Source organism: Molossus molossus, unplaced genomic scaffold (genome assembly GCF_014108415.1).
Source record: "Molossus molossus isolate mMolMol1 unplaced genomic scaffold, mMolMol1.p scaffold_m16_p_7, whole genome shotgun sequence".
Lineage (NCBI taxonomy): Eukaryota > Metazoa > Chordata > Mammalia > Chiroptera > Molossidae > Molossus > Molossus molossus.
This window is the reverse complement of record NW_023425401.1, coordinates 63,209,465-63,232,387: the sequence shown is the minus strand read 5'-3', so window position 1 is coordinate 63,232,387 and position 22,923 is coordinate 63,209,465. Positions and strand designations below refer to the sequence as shown.

Here is a 22,923-nt window from a genome sequence, read left to right as displayed (position 1 = left end):
AGCTGATTTGGTACTATTTAAAACCCCCACTTTCTCAACGGGAAGTGCACTCAGCTAATACAGCTCTCTGTTGCTGTCCCTGGGCTCCTAGACCACCCTCACACACCTCCACGGTTCCTACCAGGCTCGATTTGTTGTCCTCTTTCTTTCCCTCATTGTACGAGTTTTCTCAAGCTGTTTTTTAGTTTAGTTTTGTTTTTTTCCTGATGATTTGTCTTTCTTTTAGTTGTAATTCCAGTTTGGTCCTGGGAAACAGTCTGTGTAGTTAGCTTCCATTCACCCTGCCACCATTTTCCACCCCCTCCTCTCATAGTTGAGTCTTGATTGCTATTGGTGTGGGATCTGCCCTCAGGCTGCCTGACTGTGAGGATCAACCCCAACCACTACTTGCAATCTGCTGTGTGGATGCTGACCACACGAAGTAGAATTTGCCTCAGCAGGGCTGGTGCCTGCTGAGATCTCCTGATGGATATGCCACTTGTGAAGCTTACTGGACCCTTCCGTATTGGTTTTAGATCTCTTGGAAAGGACTCTGGTGCAGGCCAATGTACGACGATGCTTGTTACTATCCCTTGGCAACCTGTTTGGAGCAACAAGTGATCCACAGTTTGTGGTTCCCTCTGCTAGGCCTGGGTGCATGCAGGAAGGACCAAGGTATGCATCAAGGCATGATTTTACCAGAACTGGCCTTGGGGGTAGGTCAGTAACAAAAGTTCCATGATTAAGTGCTGCGGCCTTGTTTTATTTGTCTTTGTATTTCTGGATGACCAGTGTTTAGTATGGTGCCTTGTGTAGCCTGGTGCCCATTTGAGTATTTGTTTATTTGAAAGGAATATCAGAAGATGGTGGAGACAAACTTACCATGTGCCTAACTCCTGTAATTCTAATAACATCTCTATGAAGTAGGTTAATACTTCAGTCAAATAACTTTGGTTCATTGTTTAACAAAAAATTGAGTACCTGTTATGCATCAAGCATTGTGCAAAATGCTTTGGACAAAAAAATAAGGAATCGATTTTTTTCTTTAAGTCATGTGTGGCCTACTGGGTAAAGCAGTATGTAAATAAATACATGCAATCTAATATGACATTTACTTGAGGTGACACAGCCAGTGAGTGGTGGAACTGTAATTAAAATTAGTATGTTCAGCCCCACTGCCAACAAGCCAAGATGCTTCCAGAACAGAACAACTGGCTGGGATAGGGTGAATTCTCAGAGGAACAAAACAATGGCCCTGCTCTGCCTTTCATTTGTAACCATTAAAAATCAAACCATTTTGTTTTATTTGCAAACTAGGTCCTTCAGAAGCTTGGAAAAGCTGATGAGACAAAAGACGAACAGTTTGAGGAATATGTCCAGAACTTCAAACGGCAAGAGGTAAGTGCATTTATCTAGTTTCTGGAGTGGGAAATGGGTTGACAGTGTTTGTGCTTTAGTATATAACTAAAATGCTTTAAGGTTGAAGAAAGAACTTTATTGTGTTTGGTGCTAACCTGATGGTGAAGCTTCTCAGTTCCTCAGACTTTCCTGTGTAGGGCAAAGGAAGAGACAGCAGGCACTGCAGGAAGAAGATGTGTGTTTTATAATCTCAAGGGATTAAGACTTTGCTTCTCTGTAGTTTTTCAATACAGTTTACTGATTTATAGGAAAGATGATGTTTTCAGTGATTTATATTCCACTAAGCATTAGCAGTAGTTAGATACTTTTGGTAAAATTACTTCAATTGCTGCCTGCTTCAAGATCATGCATTCTCAGTGGGGATTATATCTCCCCCATGAGGGTGAAAATTGGTTCTTGGTGGGTGAAAAAAATTATACTCTTTTTTATGGGCATCTATAACAAAACTGATATATAGTATATCTGTGGTATTAAATTTTATGGAGTATGATATTAGAAAAGAATGTCTAAAAAAGCTTCTTAGAGTAAGTCATAATAAAAGAAGGCTGAGAAACATGATTTGTAATATTTGTTCCTTCAGTAGGCTGCTGTGTTAAACAAGACACATAAGTAAAGACACATTTTCAAAAGTTGTTTTTATTTCTACGGCTTCGATGATTGTTTAGCATATCACTCTTTAGAGATCATGCATCAGGGTCAAGGAGAGGGAAGATATAAGTCAGGTCTCTGAGGTTAGATGCTTCAAATCTGGAGGTCATTCTAGAGGTAAGAAAAAGGTTGGGCCAGTAGAGGGTTTCAAAACCCTCTGGGAATTGAAGTTCAGACATGGGGACAATGTAAAGAAATGGATCTATTTTCTTGTTGTCATTGTGGCTACCAGTGTCCACAACGGAAATTGAGGACCTCATGGATCAGTATATGAGAAAAAAGAGGGAATTTGGAGAAGAAAATGGTAATAGAGAGGAAAATAAATCATGGCCAAATAACCGAATATTATAGAGAGCATTGGATTTATGAAAATAGAAAATGAAATTTCTAGAGAAATGTTGAATCTAGGTTGATAAAACTAGGTATCCCCCAGTCTTCTTCAACAGACAGAATGTCTTTGTCTTCCTATGCTCTCATTTGGTGAATTCTCATACATTCTTTCATGCGTTAGGATAACACTCATACAAGTCATTGTCTTAGATTGAGAAAACCACCCACAGAAAAACTTGTCAGTTTCCTGGATTGCAGGGCAATCCCAAATGTCTGTTTTAAGGGACAGGATTTGGATAGAAGAAGTGACTCATGTTTAATTTTCTCTACTTGAGGATTTATATTCTATCTTCTGAAACAGTCTTCCCACATGGTATATCCCTATGGAGCTAATTAGTTCTTTGTTCTTAGATTTTATCTATCACTTTTATAGCACTATGATGTTAGCACCCCAACGACTAACCTTGGGAGGCATCAAGTTCAGAAATGAATTTATGACAAGGAAGTACTTTGCATTTTGCAATTGCAATGCATTTTTATTACTTTTATTTAGACTTCCTCGGCTGAACCAAGTGAGGATTGTTTTTTGTCTAAAGTGCTAGAGACAAGTGAAGTTGAATGTCAACTTCACTGGTTAAATGATCTGTGCCAGAAGGAGCTACAGCATGGGGTAACTTTTTTTTTTTAATCCTCATCAGAAGATATATTTTTCCATTTATTTTCAGATAGAGTAGGAGGGAGGGAGGCAGAGAGGGAATGAGAGAGAGAGAGAGAAAGAGAGAGAGAGACAGAAAGAAAGAAACAGAAACATCAATGTGAGAGAGACACATTGATTGGTTGCCTCCTGCATGACCCTGACCAGGGCTGGGGATGAACTGCAACCGTGGTACATGCCCTTGACCAGAATCGAACCCGAGACTCTTTGGTCTGTGGGCCGATGCTTTAACCACTGAGCCAAACTGTCAGGGCTGCATGGGGTAACTTTAAAATGCTTCTTAGTCATCTGTTTTTGTCACTATATAATTTTCAAACAATATATTATTTTATAAAATACACATTTTATACATTTGTATAAAATACACATTTTATACACTTGTATAAAATGAAAATGTATGTGATTTAAACATTTCAAGTAATATAATTATTGAAACCCAACACATTAGTTCTCTCAAGAGTATTAGCAGATATCAATATCTTGGTAAAACTTCAAAATTTGGGGACATTTGCTTAAGCAAATCTATTTTACAAGAGTGAAACAAATAGAATGGAACTGTAGAAATACTATTTCTCAAGGGGTCTTCTGAATGCCTTTTGCTTCTTTTGAAAATATTATTTAATCAACAACATCTTGAATTTGCAAATAGTCATTTTGATATTTTTTGTTTTAATCAAAAACAACAACTTTATTGTCATTTTAATGCTGTAAGGTAGGATGCTACCTTAACCTTGTTTGTAAATTAGAGAGAGAGAAGGAAAATAAGAATGGGTGGGAGGAAAATAAGGAGAGATTCATTAACCTGGGAAGAATAACAGAACTGAATTTATTAATACTCTGTAAAGGGAAAAACATCCCTTTAACCCCAAATATGTACTGGTGAACAGTTGAGTTGCATATGCTGAAAAAGGTGGTGCTTGTGTAGAAACATTAACTAAAGAAGAAGGACCAACCAACATGTGATGACCTCTACAAGGCCTATGATTTTAGTATGAATGTAATGGTGAATCACTACTCTAAACGCAGAGGCATTATCTAAAGGCAACACATGCTAGAGAATGATCTTAACTAGCAAGTCTAGATTCCATATTTTTTCTATGAATATATATATTTTTTCAAATCTAAAAAGATACAATTGACAGTATAAAATGAACCATATTTAAATTTGTGTATTATAGTCATCTGATCACACTCAATTAGTACTTAATCAAAAGTAAATCATTCTAGAATATTCTAGAAAGTATTTAAATATTTTGGGCCCTGATGATCTTGCTTTTAAATTCCCCTTAATAAAATCATAGGGGTCCTCATAATTATTGACATATTTGCTGCTTGTTCATGTTGGAATTACAGGTGGCAGAAGGGTTGGGTTTGAACTCTATCTTGAGGCTTAGGTTATGTTTTATTCCAACCCCAAATTTTCTTTTTGATCCCGAACCTCTTTTCCTAAAAGGTGGTTTGAGTTAGACTGAGACCGTGGATGAAGTGTCTGTACATACTCTAGGTTATCCACTGGACTCCTCATTGCTGAAGTTTTTGTTGTCCAGCTTTCATATACCACTCAGCACAAGAAGAAAAGAGTGAACTCTTCCACCAGGAACTCAGGATTTTCAGTGATGCTTAGTGTTCAGGAGAGAAAGGATTATAGAAATAGAATGCAATAACAAAATCTGACTTCAACAGTTCCTCCCCAGAGTGGTTGTGTTTTTTGTTTTTTCTTCTCTTATCAGAGCTGCTAACAAGTAGCAGAATTAACTGGTGTGAACATAGTCTGCTTTTAGTTCACCTGGTTGCCTGATGACAGATCCCTTAATAGGCAGAGAAAAGGTCCCAAAGCAGAAGGAAGGTCTTTGGCTTCTCTTTCTCCTTTCTGCTAATGAATGTTCCCACTAAGAAGCCATGCCTGTGATAAGAGGTGAGCTAATGAAAGTGACAACAAAATAACTCTGGCTGGTTGGGCCAGATAACCAATTATTTGATTATTTTCAGTAAGTACATATCTATTGGAGGTATGATCCAGGAACAATGCTTCAAGCAGAGAAAAAAGGAGTCTCACTCCTATTTACAGAGCTTCTCATTTCCTCCTTACGTACCATAGCAGTGTAATCCTGCTTCTCTCCATGCCTAATTTTGGTGTCATACAAACAAAAACAAAAAGAAATACGGAGACCTTGAAACACTTTCCAATGGTAAGAATTTGGAACCAGTGATTCTAATTTTTAGGATAATCTGACAGTTCAGAGCAGGAGTTGTGTCTTTCCTTACTGGTCTCATCACAGGGAGCCTGTGTGGATGCTCTCACCTTTTTATTTCACAGGACCCAGTGCTTTGCACTTAGGCTTAAAAATGTCAAACTTGAAGCTGAATTAGTGGCAGAAACGATCCTTTTGAGAACATTCCTAGAACATGTTTGTATTTCTGTGATAGAAGAGTTGTTGAATTTTATGTGAAACTTTGTAAGAAGTTTTCCAACATGTTTTAGTAAATATAAAAAAAAAAAAAAAAAAAAAGTACAGAGTAAAAGTTTTGAAAAAGAATGTAAATACAAAGTATATTCCCACATTGTGTTAATGTGTGTATGCAATGTTTGCTTATGGAAAATCACATTTATATACTGAAAAATTTTGTAGTTTGTTTGAACAGATAGTCCTAGCAAGTACCTTAGAACTTCTTTTTTTTTAAACCGCAGATAACCATGATGTGAATGTATTAGTATATCTCTCTTTCATTATTTTAATAGTGGCATTTCTCTGAAATAGCCACTGCCTTATTAAATGTGAGCCCATGGGGTTTTTTTAGGGTAATGATCCGATTCTAAATGCAGCATTCTAGCCCAGCATGAGAACCCCAGTCAGCCCACAGAGCCTCCTGTCAGGTCACCACACCTTCCTGATTCTGAGCAAGAATCTCAGATGGTGAGTTTTGTGCCCACCAGAGCAGCATTTTTCTAAAGTTAGCTGTATCAGAATCACACAGAAGGCCTGAGTGCTGCATAGATTGCTGGGCCCCGTCCTCAGAATTTCCAGGTCAGTAGGTCTGGGTGAAACCTGGGAATCTGCATTTCCAACAAGTTCCAGGTGGTATAAACTATGCTGGTCTGGGGACAACACACTGAGGACCAGTGCTTTGTTTCTGTTTATACAATTTTTTTTTTTTTCCAAATATTTCCTCTGATTAGTCCTTGAAACTTCTAATCCTATGTTTGGTATCTATTCCTAGTGTCTTTATGACAAAATATGGATATAGATTTGGTAGTCAGTCTATGAATTACCTGTAATCTGCATAACTCAGATCTATTGTGAGGATCTTACCTTAAGTAGGTATTATCTTGGATGCAGTGGCAAAGTTCCCTTCTTCTCACAGTTGTTGACCCTGGAAACTGATGCCCCCAGAAGAGATAAAAATGCCCCCAGGATACATAACATATATGCTTTTCATACCTTAATGATATTTAGTTTAATAGTTCCCCTATTAAATATTAGAATTTGACATAGGATTCTGAGAAAAAATGAAGCGTATTTATCTGGGGTCAAATAAGTGCAGCAAATACAAGGCCTTGAAAATGGAAAGAGCTTTCAAAGGAGCCGAACGAGCTCATTAGCTTCATGTGCTCATTCCTGGCTAGATCACTGCAGAGATAATGCTGTGTTCTTCCTGGTGCCTGATAGCAGGACACATGCAATGTTGGTTTGTGCCACTGCTACGGATGCCAACTTTTATCACTTAGTTAATAAGAGGCTCTCTGCCAGTTTCCAGTACAAAGGTTTGGAGTTTTAAATTAATATTTTTAGTTTTTAATTAAGTAATTAGTAAGTATTTTGTGGGTATATACTTTGAGACTGTAAATACCCTGTTCCTCATTATACTTTCACCTACTAATTTTATCCATTGAAGCTTCTTATCTAAATCAGTAATTTTATTTTTATTTTTTCCTTTATTGATTTTAGAGAGAGAGGAAAGGAGAGGGAGAGAGAGACAGAAATATCAACGAGAGAGAACATCTACTGGCTGCCTCCTGCATGCTCTCCAATGGGGGGTATTGGGTCCACAACTTGGGCATGTGTCCTGACCGGGAATCAAACCCATGACCTCTTGGTGCATGGGTCGACGCTCAATCACTGAGCCACACCGGCCAGACCAGTTATTATTTTAAATGATGGTTCTCTTTTTCTAATTCTTTTTTTTTTTTTTTTTTAATCCTCACCCGAGGACACTTTTTCATTGATTTTTAGATACAGTGGGAGGTTAGGGAGAGGGAGAGAGACACACCGACTGGTTGCCTACCGCATGACTCCAACCAGGATGGGATAGAACCATAACCGAGGCGCATTGACTGGAATCAACCTGTGATTCCTTGGTCCGCAGGCCAACGCTCTAATACCTGAGCCAAACCAGCCAGGGCCTAATTCCTTCTATACATATTAATTAGCCTTTTGCTCTCTGGTAAAACTCTCCCTTCTCTCCTAATTAATTAATGTATCAGTATGGACTATGGATTTCTATTTTATTCAGTGAGGTATAATACATTATTATTAGTTGTTTTGAAGCACAATTGCCCCAAATTTGACCAATGGGAACTTTGAGGAATGGACTCCTGTGTTCTTTGCACATATCCTTATAATTCTTTGAGAACTTTTCTTACTTTTTGGTATAGGATGTTCCAGGTTCACTTGTGTTTTTCTTACCCAGCTTTAGAATCAAGGAGTCCTGGTTTCTTTTAGTGGAAAATGACATTTAGAAACCAAGATCTGAGTGCTAGGTAAACTCTTTAAACTCTTTGCTTCTAAGGTATCATGCTTCTGGGCCTTCTAATTGGACAGAACACACACAAATACACACACATGGATTTACACATAGAAAAATTTATGTTTTTATTTCCTATCTATCTATCTATCATCTATCTATCTATCTATCTATCTATCTATCTATCTATCTATCTATCATCTATCTATCTGAAACCACGATAGCTCCTGCTTTAGCTTTATTTCAGTCTTCCCTCTTTCCATGTTTATACCTCCTTTTTTGAGAGTGAGAAATCTGGCTTCCATTATTTTCTATTTTTTAACTTTAATAATATGTTTTATTTAATCCAGTAAATCCAAAATAGTATTTCAACATGAAAGCCATATAAAACATAGTAATTAGATATTTTACCTTTTTGTTCTTTGTGCTAAGGCTTTGAAATCCAGTGTGTTTTTTACACAGCACAATCTTCACAGTTTTATAGCACATGTGGCTCATGGCTGCCATATTGGACAGTACAGTTCCAGATGCAAAAGTAAGTGTAGAGACAGAGAGAGAAATGTTAAGAAGAAGAGACCAAGCAGGACTAAGGAAAAGGGTCATGAGGTTAAGGAGTAGGCACAGTGAGAGCTTTAAAAATAGGACAGAAAGGGGTAGGAGAGAAAATGAATAGAGCTCAGGGAAAGGATCTGCTCTAGCCCTAGTGCCCCAAGGGAAAAAAATACCACTTATAGTCGAATGATTGTCTTGGCAATGTAGATTTTCTGGAGAGAGGCTTTGGCATTTAAAATATAATATTCTCAGCATGAGATAGGTGATCTCTCTCACTATGAAAAGCAACTGGCCAGCTCTCGGAACCCCAGTTTACACTTTGGCACTCAAGAGGCAGCAGAATGGACTAGGTAGGATTCTTTTTTTTTTTAATTAAATTTATTGGGATGACACTGGTTCATAAGGTCATATAGTTTTCAAAATGTGTGTATTTATTTATGTAACCTCCTCAGTATATATAACCTGGCTTCTGACCGTAAGGCCAGTCTTCTCAGCCTCTATGTTGCACCAGTCAAAAGTGTTCTTTGCTCTCTGGCTGTGGGCTGATTCATACCAGCCTGCAACTTTTCCCCTCTCCTGTACTCCATCCCACTGGCCAGACTAACTACACTCTCAATGTACCCCCTGAGAGTTCCCCCTTTCCTAGTGGTATGCCTGCTAAGAGTTCTCCCTGCCCTGGCTTCTGGCACCTTGCCATGTGAGATTCAATTATTTAATGTTGGCACCTAATGCAATTTTATAATGGGAGTCTATAAACAAAAATCCATTTCTGTCAGACAAAGTTGACTCATTACTATACATATAACTATACTAAATGATAAGCATTATTGAGTCCTAAAAGAAAACTAGCAGTTATGTTGCCTGTTAATGTATTGGGAAATCTGCTTTTTAGACTGTAATAGGATAAGAGTTATTAATTTCAAATGTATGGTTTATTTGTATTTACCTTTAAAAAATTAAAATGTGGCTCTCCCCACCTTATCAGAAATTTCCTATGCGAGGTGCAGTAGTAAATTTCACAGGGTGATAGAATTGACCCTAATTACCCTTGATACGTTGTACCCACTGGGGGAAATCACAGTAGAATTCTCAATAGTGAATGAGGACTCACTCATGCCATGGTAGCTCTGGTACAAATCACGGGATTATTACTTATAGAATGTATTCCTACTGTTGTGTATTTTTTTTTCTTTTTAAAAATTGTAGCTGATTTATAATATATTAGTTTCAGGTTTATAACCTCATGATTAGAAATTTCTATAACTTATGAAGTGATCACCCTCATCAATCTAGTACCCATCAGACACCAGACATAGTTATTACAATATTGTTGACTATATTCCCTATGCTGTACTTTACATCCCGTAGCTAGTCTGTAACTATCAATTTGTACTTCTAAATCCCTACACCTTCACCCACACCCCAACCCCTCTCCTCTGTCAACGGTCAAAATGTTCTCTGTATCTATGAATATGCTTTTATTCTGCTTGTTTATTTTGTCTTTTAGATTCCAAATATAATTGAAATCATATGCTATGTCTTTCTCTGTCTGACTTGTTTCACTTAGCTTAATACCCTCTAGGTTCATTCATGTTGTGGCAGATGGCAAGGTTCCATTCTTTTTTTTTTTTTTTTTTATGTTTGTGTCACATTCCATTATATCTATATGCACCATGTCTTCTTTATTCATTTATCTATTGATGGACACTTAGGTTGCTTCCATATCTTGGCTATTGTAAATAATGCTGCAGTGAATGTATGGATATATATATCCTTTTGGGTTAGTGTTTTGTGTTTCTTCAGATAAATACCTAGCAGTGGAATTTTTGGGTCCTTCTTTATCTCTTGTTATAGCCTTAAAAATGTTTTTATTAATTTTCAGAGTGAGAGGAAGGGAGAGGGAGAGGGAGAGAGAGAAACATCAATGAGAGAGAGAAACATTGATTGGCTATCTCCTGCATTCCAACTACTGCAGATCAAGCCTGCAACTCAGGAATGTCCCTGACCATGAATGGAACTGGCAGCCTCTCATGGGACAATGCCTGAGCCACACTGGCCAGGGTGAGCTTTTGTTTTAAAATCTATTTTGTCTAATATTAGTATTCCTATCCCCAACTTTTTGTTTTGTTTCATTTTTATTTTCATGAAATATCTTTTTCATCTTTTTACTTTTAGTATATGGATGTCTTTTCATCTGAAGTGAGTTTCTTATAGATATATGTAAGAGTCTGTTTTCTTATTAATTCAGCCAACCTATGTATTTTAAATGGAGCATTTAATTCCTTTGCTTTTAAAATAATTGTTGATAGCTTTGTATTTATTGCCATGTTTTTATCTTTCTTCTCTCCCTCCTCCTACCCCTCCCCTACCCCCTCCCACCCCCACTCCTCCTTCTCCTTCACCTCCTCCCTTGATTGTGGAGGTGGTAGGGAGGAGGAGGTGTGTAATATGGTTTGGTCTGAAGCTGTCCACAGGGTGAACTGGTTCTGGTGCCTCCCAGGTGGTGCATGGTCAACCACTGCCTTTGTTCTGTCTGGGGCCACCTAGCATGAGCTACAGAGGAATCTGTGGGTGGCTGCTACTTGTGCTGGGCTTGGAGGTGCCTGGGACAGGTCAAGCTTCAAACCAAGGCTGGCCGCTGCTGGTGTCAGGCCTGGAGCCACTTGGCAAGAGGTACAGTGTATGCAGAGGCCAGATGCTGCTTGTTCGAGAGATTTTATGAAAGTCCAAAGCATGAGCTTCTATATATATTTATATAGAAAAGCCACTGGAAATGGCTTGGGTGGGCCTGCAAGTTGGGTGGGACAGGGTCACAGGGAATCACTAGGTAGGTGTGAACAGTGTTAGCCAGGTTGATGGAAGTCAGATATGATGCCCACCTGCTGGCTCTGTAGGGGAAGGCTCAGAAAAGGAGCAATGGCCTCTGGCAGCACTTCTGGTTGGGAGAAAGCTGCCTCTGAAGTCTTGCCTTGAAGCCAGACAATTCAGTTCCTCCCCATATGTCTTTGGTGTCTTTTGAGCTGCTGCCCCAGTGCTGGAGAAAGTGTGAGTCTGTGAAAGTCCCCGCATGCCCTTTAAGAGAAATGTTTGGGACTCCAACAGCACTCCATCTCACTCAGCCACAATCCTGCTGTTTTTCACAGCCAGAAGTTATCAGGATTTATCTTCCCAGCACCAGAACCCTGGGTTGGAGATTCTGTTGTAGTGTTAGGATCCCTCGCTCCTTAAGGGGTATGTCTGTAGCTGAGATGTCCTTCCTGACTTTTAACCACCACTAGCCCATTCTGTGTTTCTGCTGCTCCTACCAGTCCCGATGTGGCTTCTTTTTTATATCCTTACTTATAGGACTTTTCAGCTAGATTTCAGGTGTTCTTCCTGTTGTCTGTTTTTAACTTTTATCTAAATTAGACATCATTTACAGACAATAGTATGGTCATTACCAGAGGGAAAGGGCAATGGGGAGGAAGAAAAGGGTCAAGGAGGGATAAAATGGTGATAGAAGGAGGATTGACTTGGGGTGGTGAACATACAATACAATATACAGATGATAGATGTAGAATTGTGCACCTGAAGCCTATATAGTTTTATTAAACAATGTCATCCCAATAAATTCAATTAAGAAACACCCAATCAGAATAGCAAAAAGAAAAAATCACCCCCAAAACTGAGGATAGTTAAAGGAGCCTCTGGGACAACTTCAAGCGTGCCAACATTCACATCATGGGGGTGCCTGAAGGAGAAGAGAGAGAACAAGAAATTGAAAATCTATTTGAAACAATAATGACAGAAAACATTCCTTACTTGGTGAAGGAAACAGACATACAAGTCCAGGAATTTCGGAGTCCCAAACAAGATGAACCCAAAGAGGTTCACGCCAAGACACATCATCATCAGAATGCCAAAGGTTAAAAACAAAGAGAGAATCTTAAAAGCAGCAAGAGAAAAGCAGTTTGCTACCTACAAAGGAGCTCCCATAAGACTGTCAGCTGACTTTGCAAAAGAAACTTTGCAGGCCAGAAAGGAGTGGCAACAGATATTCAAGGTGATAAAAAGCAATGACCTACAACCAAGATTACTCTATCCTGCAAAGCTATCATTTAGAATCGATGGTCATATCGAGTTTTCCCAGACAAGAAAAAGCTAAAGGAGTTCATCACCACCAAACCAGTATTATATGCAATGTTGAAGGGTCTTCTTGAAGGCAAAGAACAAAAATATGAACCATAAAATGGTAACTAATACATATCTATCAACAATTGAATCTACAATCAAAATGAGCAAGCAGAACAGAAACAGACTTATAGACACAGAGAACTTTTTGTTGGTTGCCAGATGGGCAGGAGTTGGGGGGATGGGTGAAAAAGATGAAAGAATTCAGAAGTACATGTTGGTTGTTAGACTGATGAACCTCAAAGGGAAGAGGGGAGGGAGGGCGGGATGAGATAAACCAAAGAACTTCTATGCATATATTCATAACCAATGGATACTGGCAATAGTGTGGGGAAGGCAGGAGGAGGGCAGGATTGTGGAGGAGGGGGTCAATGAGGAAATAAAGGGGAACATCTGTAATACATTCAACAATAAAGATGAGTTTTTTTAAAAAAGATGACAGAAATATATATATATGCTAATGGGACTCATTTAGTAGGAAGCGGTGCATCACCAGAGTAAGAGAACAGCTGACTCTTGTCCTTGAGTAGGCAGGAGGAGGTGGGACCTAGCACAACTGGAGGGGTTGACTTGAGCAGGGAGCAGAACTCTTCATCCAAGTCAATAGGTTAAAGGCCAGTTATAACTTTCCTGTGGCTAAGAGCCTATCAAAAGTACTTCTTGACTGACTGAACATATTGTGTCTACTAAACATAAGAAATTGGAAACAAAATGATAAACAATGCAGGCATAGTTCCTGTCGTTATCAAGCTTGTGGCCTAGTATGCAAAAGTCTTTTTTTCTTTCAAAGCAATAAAAGTAGTAGGAAAAGGATACAGAATCTTGAGATGTTACTGTACTTCCATTATTATGATGCATTTGGTATCCTAGTTCTACCACTTAATTTTAGTGCATGAGTATATTCTCATCCCATTTGGTATTAGAAAAAAATCATTTCTATACCTTCCCACAATCCCATTTCTAGCTAAACTCCCCAGGCTTAAAGAGTGTCCACTGGTTATTATTGCAGAGGTTCTCACACTGTAGAGCTGCTAGAATAGCCTACTAAATATTCATGAAATGGTTATATGATTGATTTTGATATTCTTAGTTTTACTGATTTATATGATTCACTGTTTGGGAAAAAAGCAAGGGATTATAATTTTGCCTTAAAGTCCCCAATTAAGACTGTCAGTCTCCTTTGTAATATTCTTATGGAAAAAATGTGTTTTAAGTAGAGTCTTGATTTATAATTTGTTCTTGATAAGTATAACCCACCCTGATTGCCATTACAATTGACTTCTGGGTGAAGGAGCAGTCAGTGGAAACCTATAGACATAAAAAGAATGTATTGGATCTTCTTCATCTTTCCCTGAATTTCTTTTATTCTCTCCATTTATTTCACGTATGACACATTCACTAAATGATCTCTCTTTTGCTCACTGGATTTCAAAGAGCAAATAAGTCTATTCACTGCTTGTAAATGTTAGAGTGTTGCAATCCATGTCACCAGATTGGGGGCAGCAAGAATGTTCATTGAGGAACATTTATCTTTTATCTTCTTTACTCTTTTTGTTTCATTCCATCTGAAAGAATATGTCTTCAGTTATGGCCTATATGTATAAAATGCTTTAATTGAAACCTAACTAAAATGTGATCCAAACTACAGATGTTCCAGGAATCATTGTTGTGCCACTTGCTATGGAGCCACTGAGAATTTACTTCTAGTGGGAGCTCTTTATGTTATTACTCTGAAGATTTCCTTTCATATATCCTATTCTGTTACCTATCTTTGTTTTTAAAATTAATTAATTTATTTTTGTTCTAGATGTTTCTCCCCCCCCATTGATTCCCCCCTCCCTAACCCTCCCCGCCATGTCCCCAGCTTTGTTGTCCATGTCCATTGTTCATGCATACATGCATATAAGTTCTGTGGTTTATCTCTCCCCCACTACCACCTTTTCTGGGGATTGTCAGACTGTACCCCACTTCCACGTCTCTGGGACTACCCTATTCCTCAGACTGTTATGTTCATTATGTTCCACAAGTAAGTGAGATCATATGATACATGTCTTTCTCTGTTTGGCTTGTTTCTTAGGATGACACTTTCCAGGGCCCTCCATGCCATCTCAAAGGATAAGAGATCTTTCTTTCTTACAGCTGCATAGTACTTCATTGTGTATATGTACCACAGCTTTTTTATTCATTCGTCTACTGATGGACATTTGGGCTGTTTCCAGATCTTAGCTATTAAAAATAGTGCTGCTACAAACAAGGGGGTATATATATATTCTTTCTGATTAGTGTTTCGGGCTTCCTAGAAGTGGGATCACTGGGTTAAATGGCAGTTCAATTTTTAATTTTTTGAGGTAACACCATATTGTTTTCCATAGTGGCTGCACCAGTCTGCGTTCCAACCAGCAGTGTACAAGAGTCCCTTTTTCTCCACACCCTCGCCAACACTTGTTGTTTGATGATTTGTAGATGGCAGCCATTCTAATAGGTTTGAGGTGATACGCATTGTTATTTTAATTTGCGTCTCTCTGATGGTTTGTGATGTTGAGCATTTTTCATATGTCTCTTGGCCATTTGTATGTCCTGTTTGGAGAGGTGTCTATTTAGTTCCTCTACCCATTTTTTATTTTTATTTTTTTATCCTCACCCGAGGACATTTTTCCATTTTTTGTTCAGATAGAGTGGGAGGGAGAGAGAGGAAGAGAGAGAGAGAGAGAAATATCGATGTGAAAGGGACACATCGAGTGGCTGCCACCCGCACGACCATCCAGGGCCGGGGACAAACTGCAACCGAGGTACATGCCCTTAGCGGGAACCGAACCCGGGTCTCTCTGGACTGCAGGCAGACGCTCTAACCGCTGAGCCAAACCGGCCAGGGCCCTCTACCCATTTTTTAATTGGGTTCTTTGTTTTCCTTTTGTGGAGTTGTATGAGCACTCTATGTACATTGGAAATTAACTTCTTATCTGATATATCGTTGGCAATTATGGTCTCCAATACAGTGGGTTGCCTTTCCATTTTGATGATTGTATCTTTTGCTGTGCATAAGTTTTTGAGTTTGATGTAGTCCCATGGGTTTATTTTCTCCTTTGTTTCTGTTGCCTTAGGTGATCTATCAGTGAAAATTCTGCTGCACATGATGTCTGAAATTTTGTTGCCTACAGTTTCTTCTACGATTTTGGTGGACTCATGAGTCACATTTAAGTCTTTTATCCATTTTGAATTTATTCTTGTGTAAGGTGTAAGTTGATGGTCTAGTTTCCTTTTTTTTTTTGCATGTAGTTGTCCAATTTTTCCAACACCATTTATTAAAGAGGCTGTCTTTACTCCACTGTATATTCTTGCCACCTTTGTCAAATATTAATTGAGCATATTGCCTTGGGTCCATTTCTGGGCTCTCTGTTTTGTTCCACTGGTCAATCTGCCTGTTCTTGTGCCAGTACCAGGCTATTTTGATTACAGTGGCTTTGTAGTATAACCTGAAATCTGGTAATGTGATCCCTCCATTTTATTCTTCTTTTTGAAGATTGCTGTGGCTATTCAAGGTTTTTTTTTTGGTTCCATATGAACTTTTGAAGTATTTGTTCTAGTTCTGTGAAGTATGTCATCGGTATTTTGATGGGGATTGCATTGAATCTATAGATTGCTTTGGGTAGTATGGACATTTTAATGATGTTAATTTTTCCAATCCATGAACAGGGTATGTGCTTCCACTTTTTTATATCTTCCTCTATTTATTTTTTCAATGACCTGTAGTTTTCTGTGAATAGGTCCTTTACTTCTTTGGTTAAGTTTATTCCTAGGTATCTTAATTTTTTTGCCGCAATGGTAAATGGGATTGATTTTTTAGTTTCTCTTTCGGTGACTTCATCATTTATGTATAAGAATGCCATCAATTACTTGACTTTAATTTTGTATCCTGCTACTTTGCCAACTTAATTTATTAAGTCTAGTAAATTTTTGATTGAGTCTTTGGGATTTTCTATGTATAGTATCATGTCATCTGTGAATAATGACAGTTTCACTTCCTCCTTTTCAATTTGAATCCCTTTTATTTTTACTTCATGTCTGATTGCTGTGGCTAAGACTTCCAATACAATATTAAATAAAAGTGGTGAATGTGGGCATCCTTGTCCTGTTCCTGTTCTTAAGAGAAATGCTTTTAATTTTTGCCCATTGAGTATGATGTTGGCTGTAGGTCTTTCATATGTGGACTTTATCATGCCGAGATATGATCCCTCTATCCCCACATTGCTGAGCGTTTTTATCAGAAATGGATGCTGGATTTTTTCAAAGGCTTTTTCGGCATCTATTGATAGGATCATGTGGTATTTATTCTACATTTTATTTATGTGGTGTATCACATTTATTGATTTGCGAATATTGTACTAGCCTTGCATACCTGGGATGAATCAAGCTTGGTCATGGTGAATAATTTTTTGATGCATTGCTGGATCCAATTTGCTAGTATTTTGTTCAGGATTTTGGCATCTGTGTTCATCAGGGATATTGGCCTGTAGTTTTCTCTCTTTGTAGTGTTTTTTTCTGGTTTGGGAATTAGAATTATGCTGGCCTCTTAAAACGAGTTTGGAAGTCTTCCTTCTTCTTGAATTTTTTGAAATAGTTTGAGGAGAATGGGTGTTAGTTCTTTTTTGAATGTTCGGTAAAACTCCCCTGTGAAGCCATCTGGGCCTGGGCTTATGTTTCCTGGGAGAGTCTTGATTACATCTTCAATTTTCTTAGTTGTCGTTGGTCTGTTCAAGTTTTCTATTTCTATTCCTCGTGCAGTTTGGGAGTCTATGTGTTTCTAGAAATGTGTCCATTTTGCTTAGATTGTCGAATTTGTTGCCATATCATTGTTCATAGTAGTTGTTAACGATCTTTTGTATTTCTGTGGTGTCAGTTGTTACTTCTCTTTCATTTCTGATTTTGTGTATTTGCGTTCTCTCTGTTTTTTGGTGAGTCTAACTAAGGTTCCATCAATCTTGTTTATGTTTTTGACAAAGCAGCTCTTTGTTTCATTGATCCTTTGCATTGTTTTTTTTGGACTCTATGTCATTCATTTCTGCTCTGATCTTCACTATTTACTTCCTTCTACTTGCTCTGGGTTTTTTTTTTTTTCCCTCTCTACTTCTTTAAGTTGTGAAGTTAGATAGTTTATTAGAGATTTTTTGTTTCTTTAGGTAGGCCGGTAGTGCTATGAACTTCCTTCTCAGAACTGCTTTCCATGCATCCCATAGATTTTTTTGTTGTTGTGTGTTCATTTTTATTGGTTTCCAGGAAGTTTTTAATCTCTTCCTTGTTCTCTTCGGTAACCCATTCATTGTTTAATAACATGCTATTCAGCTTCCATGTGTTCAAATGTCTTTGCGTGTTCTTGTTGCAATTGATTTCTAGGTTCATGCCATTGTGATCTGAGACGATACTTGATATGATTTCAATCTTCTTGAACTAGTAGAGACTTAGTTTGTGTCCTAACATGTGGTCTATCTTTGAGCATGTCCCATGTGCACTTGAGAAGAATGTGAATTCTGTTGTTTTGGGGTGTATTTCTCTGTAGATATCTATGAAATCCATTTGGTCTAGTTATTCATTTAAAGTCTCTTTTTGTTTGCTGATTTTTTGTCTAGAGGATCTATCCAGTGATGTCAGTGAGGTGTCCTCTGCTATGATTGTTTTGCTATCGATTTCTCCTTCTAAGTCTTCCAGAAGATTTTTAATATATTTTGGTACTCCTATATTGGGTGCATATATGTTTTTCAAGGTTATATCTTCCTGTAGGATAGATCCTTTCAATATTATGTAGTGGCCATCTTTGTCTCTAGTTATGGCCTTCATTTTGACATCTACTTTATCAGATGTGAGTATTGTTACCCCAGCTTTGTTTCCTTTCCATTTGCTTGGAAGATTTTTTTCCATCCCTTCACTTTCAACCTATGTGAGTCTTTTGTTGTGAGGTGGGTCTCTTGTAAACAACATATAGATGAGTCATGCTTTCTTATCCAATCAGCTACTCTGTGTCTTTTTATTGGAGCATTCAATCCATTTACATTTAAGGTGATTATTGATATGTATTTATTTATTGCCATTTTTGTTTAGTGTGGTTCTATTTTTCTTCCTATTTCTTTTGCTAATTACAGCAGTCCTTTTAACATTTCTTACAGTGTTGGTTTGGTGCTAATGTATTCCCTTAGCCTTTTTTTTTTTTTTTTTTTTTTTTTTTTGTCTGGGAAGCTCTTTATTTGACCTTCTATTTACAATAATAGCCTTGGTGGGTAGAGTAGTCTTGGATTCAGATTCTTGTTTTACATGACCTTGATTACCTCATGCCATTTCCTTCTGGCCTGCAGTGTTTCTGTTGAGAAGTCAGCTGAGAGCCTTATGGGTTTTTTTTTTCTTTGTAGGTAACCTGTTGCTTATCTCTTGCTGCCTGTAGGATTCTCTCTCTGTCTTTAATTTTTTGCATTTTGATTTCTATGTGTCTTGGTGTGGGCCTGTTTTGTTTTCTTACTTGGGGCTCTCTGCGTTTCTTGAACTTGAATGCCTTCTTCCTTCACCAAATTAGGGAAGTTTCTGCGACTATTTCTTCAAATATATTCTCTAATCCTTGCTCATTTTCTTCTTCTTCGAGGACTCCTATGATGCGAATGTTATTACATTTCCAATTGTCCCACAGTTCTCATAAGCTGTCTTCCTGCTTTTTAATTGTTTTTTTTTTTCCTTTTGGTTTTCTGATTGGTTGATTTTTTCTACCCTATCTTCTAATTTACTGATCCGGTTCTCAGCTTCCTCTACTCTGCTATTTAGACCTTCCAATATGTTCTTTATTTCTGCTATGTCATTCTTCATTTCTTCTTAGTGGTTTTTAAATTCCAACTGGTTGATTTTCAACATTTCTATGTCTTTACTCATGGTGCTCATGTTTTTACCCATGCTGTTGAGCTTCGTCAAGATCATGGCTCTGAATTCTAGTTCTGTTAACTTGCTTAACTGCACCTCATTTTTGTCATCTTCGGTAGAGGTCTCTTGTTCTTTCATTTGGTTTTTGTTTCTTTGTTTCACCATTTTGGCTATCACAGTGGGATTTGGTGCCAAATTTTCTCTGTAAGTGTTGGTGTTCTGCTCTTTGGGGCTTCCTCTCCTGCATTTGGATGAGCCAGGGAGGACCCACGTTAAACACCAGTGTCAAGTCTTACTTTACTGGTTAGAATTGCTAGCCCTGGGATGGTACAGTTATTCTCTAGCTTTTTCCCTGGAGACTATCAGTAGAGGTTACCTGAAGAGCCTTGGATTTCAGTTGAATGAAAAACTCCCTCAGGTGCTCAGAGTAAGGGGATTTCCAGAGGGTGGGGCAGATGCTGGTTGTTAATAGGCCTCAGTTTGCATTTCAATGGCCACTGGGCGTGATTGAATCTCTGAGGGAGGGGCTGCCTCCTCTCCCTAGAGCCCTAGGTAGGAGTAAGATGACCGCCATCCTGAGAGGCAACAACTCCGTAACAGCTCTGAGTGCCCTCCAAATTCCGAACATCCCCACACAGTTCCAGTTCAGTCTGTCCTCCTTCTGCCTGAGCCCAAGGTAAGTGGCTGTCGCTGTTCTAACCTCTGTCCTGGCTCTGCACTGTGGAGCTGCTTGGGAGTTTATCCAGAGGGCACTGCTCACAGCTAAGGCCGCTGCTCCCAGCTAAGGCCGCTGCTCCCATCTAAGGCCGCTGCCCCCATCTAAGGCCGCTGCCAGCCATGAGCTCCCAGCCCCCCTGTTGCGTCTCCACAATCCTACCATGATTGAGTCAGTGTCCCAAGTTATGTGTTTCTCCAAGTTGCTTTTCTGTTGCTTTTCCCTGACAATTTGTCTTTATTTTCCTTGTAATTCTAGTTTTGTTCCTTGGAGATGGCCTGTGTAGCTTCCATTCACTTTGACACCATTTTAGAATCTTTGTTACGTATCTTTAATTGTATTTTTCTTTACTACATTAATCAACCATGCCAACTGGGGAGGATTTGGCATCTTATCCCTCAGCATTCATTTAGAGACCAATTCCATATATATTCCACTTCCTCTTGTGAAGTGGGCTTATTATCGTTTGGATGTTTGTTTCTAAATGGTCCTCAGATTGAATGTACTCTTCTGGTAATGGGACCACAGAGAATTAGGCATATCACTCATCAAGCCTAGGGAGACAGTCTGAAATGTGAACATTTGTATAGATGAGCTGCAATTGATTCTCAGATTCACATCAGTATTGTTGGTTCCCATTGCATGTGATTCTCATAAGTCACCCTGTAAGCTCCATGGATAATTTTGCATTGGAGTTGCAATCTACATGATGAAAATTAGTTATAAATAATGTCTTGTGAAGGTTGATTGAAATCTGGAGCCAGACATATTTTTAAGGGATCTTTTGGTCATCTTATACTAGAGTTACATACTAGGGTGTCTGTTTGACACAATAAGTGTCAGTTAGTGATAGACAATGAAGAATTATAGGAGAGATTTACAAATAACTATTAGAATTACCTAAAGTACTTTGAAAAATACTGATTCCTAGGTTTCACTCCAGACTTCTGAATTAGGTCACACATTTGAGTTGTGTCTCTGAAGAGCTATTGAGCTATCATATGAGAGTAACAATTTGAATGGAAGCCTGAGATTATACTGATATGAACAAATCTGACCCAGACACGTAGAGGTGGGGTACAGACTGACAAGCCTCAGAGGAGGGGGGTTTTGGGGGGGAGAGATAAACCACAGAACTTATGTGCATGTATGTATGACCAATGGACATAGACAACAAAGCTGGGGATGTAGAGGAGGGTGTCAATGGGGGGAAAAGGAGAAACATCTGTAACAAAAAAAAATTTAATATAAATAATTAAAATAAAAAGGTTTTTTCTTTAAATATGTTTTCATTGATTTTTTTTTTTTTTTTTTTTTTTTTTTAGAGAGAGAGGAACATCCTTGTGAGAGAGAAACATCTATCAGCTACTTTCTTCACTCCCCCTACTGGAGATTGTGGGCATACGCCCTGACCAGGAATGAAACTGGGACCTCTCTGTCCATGGGACAAAGCTCAATCTACTGAGCCACACGAACCGAGCAAGATAATGGTTTCTTTATTTGCACATCTAATGTGTTCCTTAACCTGGATAATTATAAGAAGCTTCTAAGGAGCTTTAAAAATTTGCAAATTTCAAAGCCACAACTGAATGGATGATGTAAAAGCAGCAGTGAAGTATTATTATTAAGATTTTCCACAAGTAGGCTTTGGTATTTATAATGTGTCTTGTACACTGTTCTACTTGATCCTCCTAGCAATCCATAACTCTAATTCTGCTTTATGTATGAGAAAACCAAGTATATGTCACAAAAGCTTTCATTTTTATTTATGTTTTGTTAATACTCTCCCAAGGAAATTTTTTTCATTGATTTTTAGAGAGAGTGAAAGGGAGGGAGGGAGGGGGAGAGAGACAGAGAGAGACACGGATGTGGGAGAGACACATCAGCTCTCACCTGGGCCCTGACCTGGGCCAGGGATCGAACCGGCACCCTAGGTACATACCCTTGACTGGGAATCGAACGCAAGACCCTTCAGTGCTTGGGCCGACACTCTAACCATGGAACAACACAAGCCAGGGCACAAAAGCTTTCATTTTGAGACTAATCTTGATTATTCTTTTGGCCACTGGTATTTATTGCTTTCTTATTTTCTCACAGTAATTTAAGATGTTGGGTTGATTTTCCTCATATCTATTGTTAAGTTGTTCTTATATATATGCATATATTATCTCTTTGTACTCTAGGATCTTCCATTACTGCAACATTTAAAAATATAAAAACAAACTTTCTGAAAATATAACTGTGGCTGCGGGCAGGACCGGAGGGAGGGTGAGTGTGTGAGAGAGTGAGCTAGTGTGTGAGAGAGTGTGAGTGGATGTGAAGGTGGACAACCAACTCTTGCAGTGCAGAGACAAGGAGCAGAAAGTTCCTGTGCTGTGGACGAGAGCAGCCAGCTACCACGTTAAGCGGCTCTTCAAGGCTCTTCTCCCTGCTCCGGTGGGAGGTCCCACTATTTTGGAAGATCCCAGGTCTTCCCTGGGAGGAGGCAGTGGGAGTGGCTAGGGCCCAGCAACCTGAGTCCACAAGCATATCTGGCACCATCAGACCAGTGGACACTCTGTGTCAACACAGACCAGTGCACAGTAGTGGAGCTCCCAAGGAGCCAGTCAGAGAAGCCACAAACAGCCTGGAGCCCAGCATTATCCCCCATAGTAGCAGCCCAATCAGAGTGGAGATATACCCCCAACAACAGAGGCTGGGGAGCAGATATCCATCCCCAGGCAACCGAAGCACAGACCAGAAGCTGAGACCCATCCCC

At 38.8% G+C, this 22,923-nt stretch overlaps 1 protein-coding gene across 5 annotated transcripts in view; it reads left to right on the top strand.

Annotated features, from left to right (window-relative positions):
• AMPH (amphiphysin) overlaps window positions 1–22,923 on the top strand; it is a 344,846-nt gene that overhangs the window by 171,317 nt on the left and 150,606 nt on the right. For all 5 annotated transcript variants that reach the window (XM_036247404.1, XM_036247401.1, XM_036247402.1 and 2 more), the window contains exon 2: window positions 1,297–1,377. In XM_036247404.1, coding sequence (XP_036103297.1) covers window positions 1,297–1,377 — 81 coding nt within the window. The remainder of the gene's footprint in view (window positions 1–1,296; window positions 1,378–22,923) is intronic.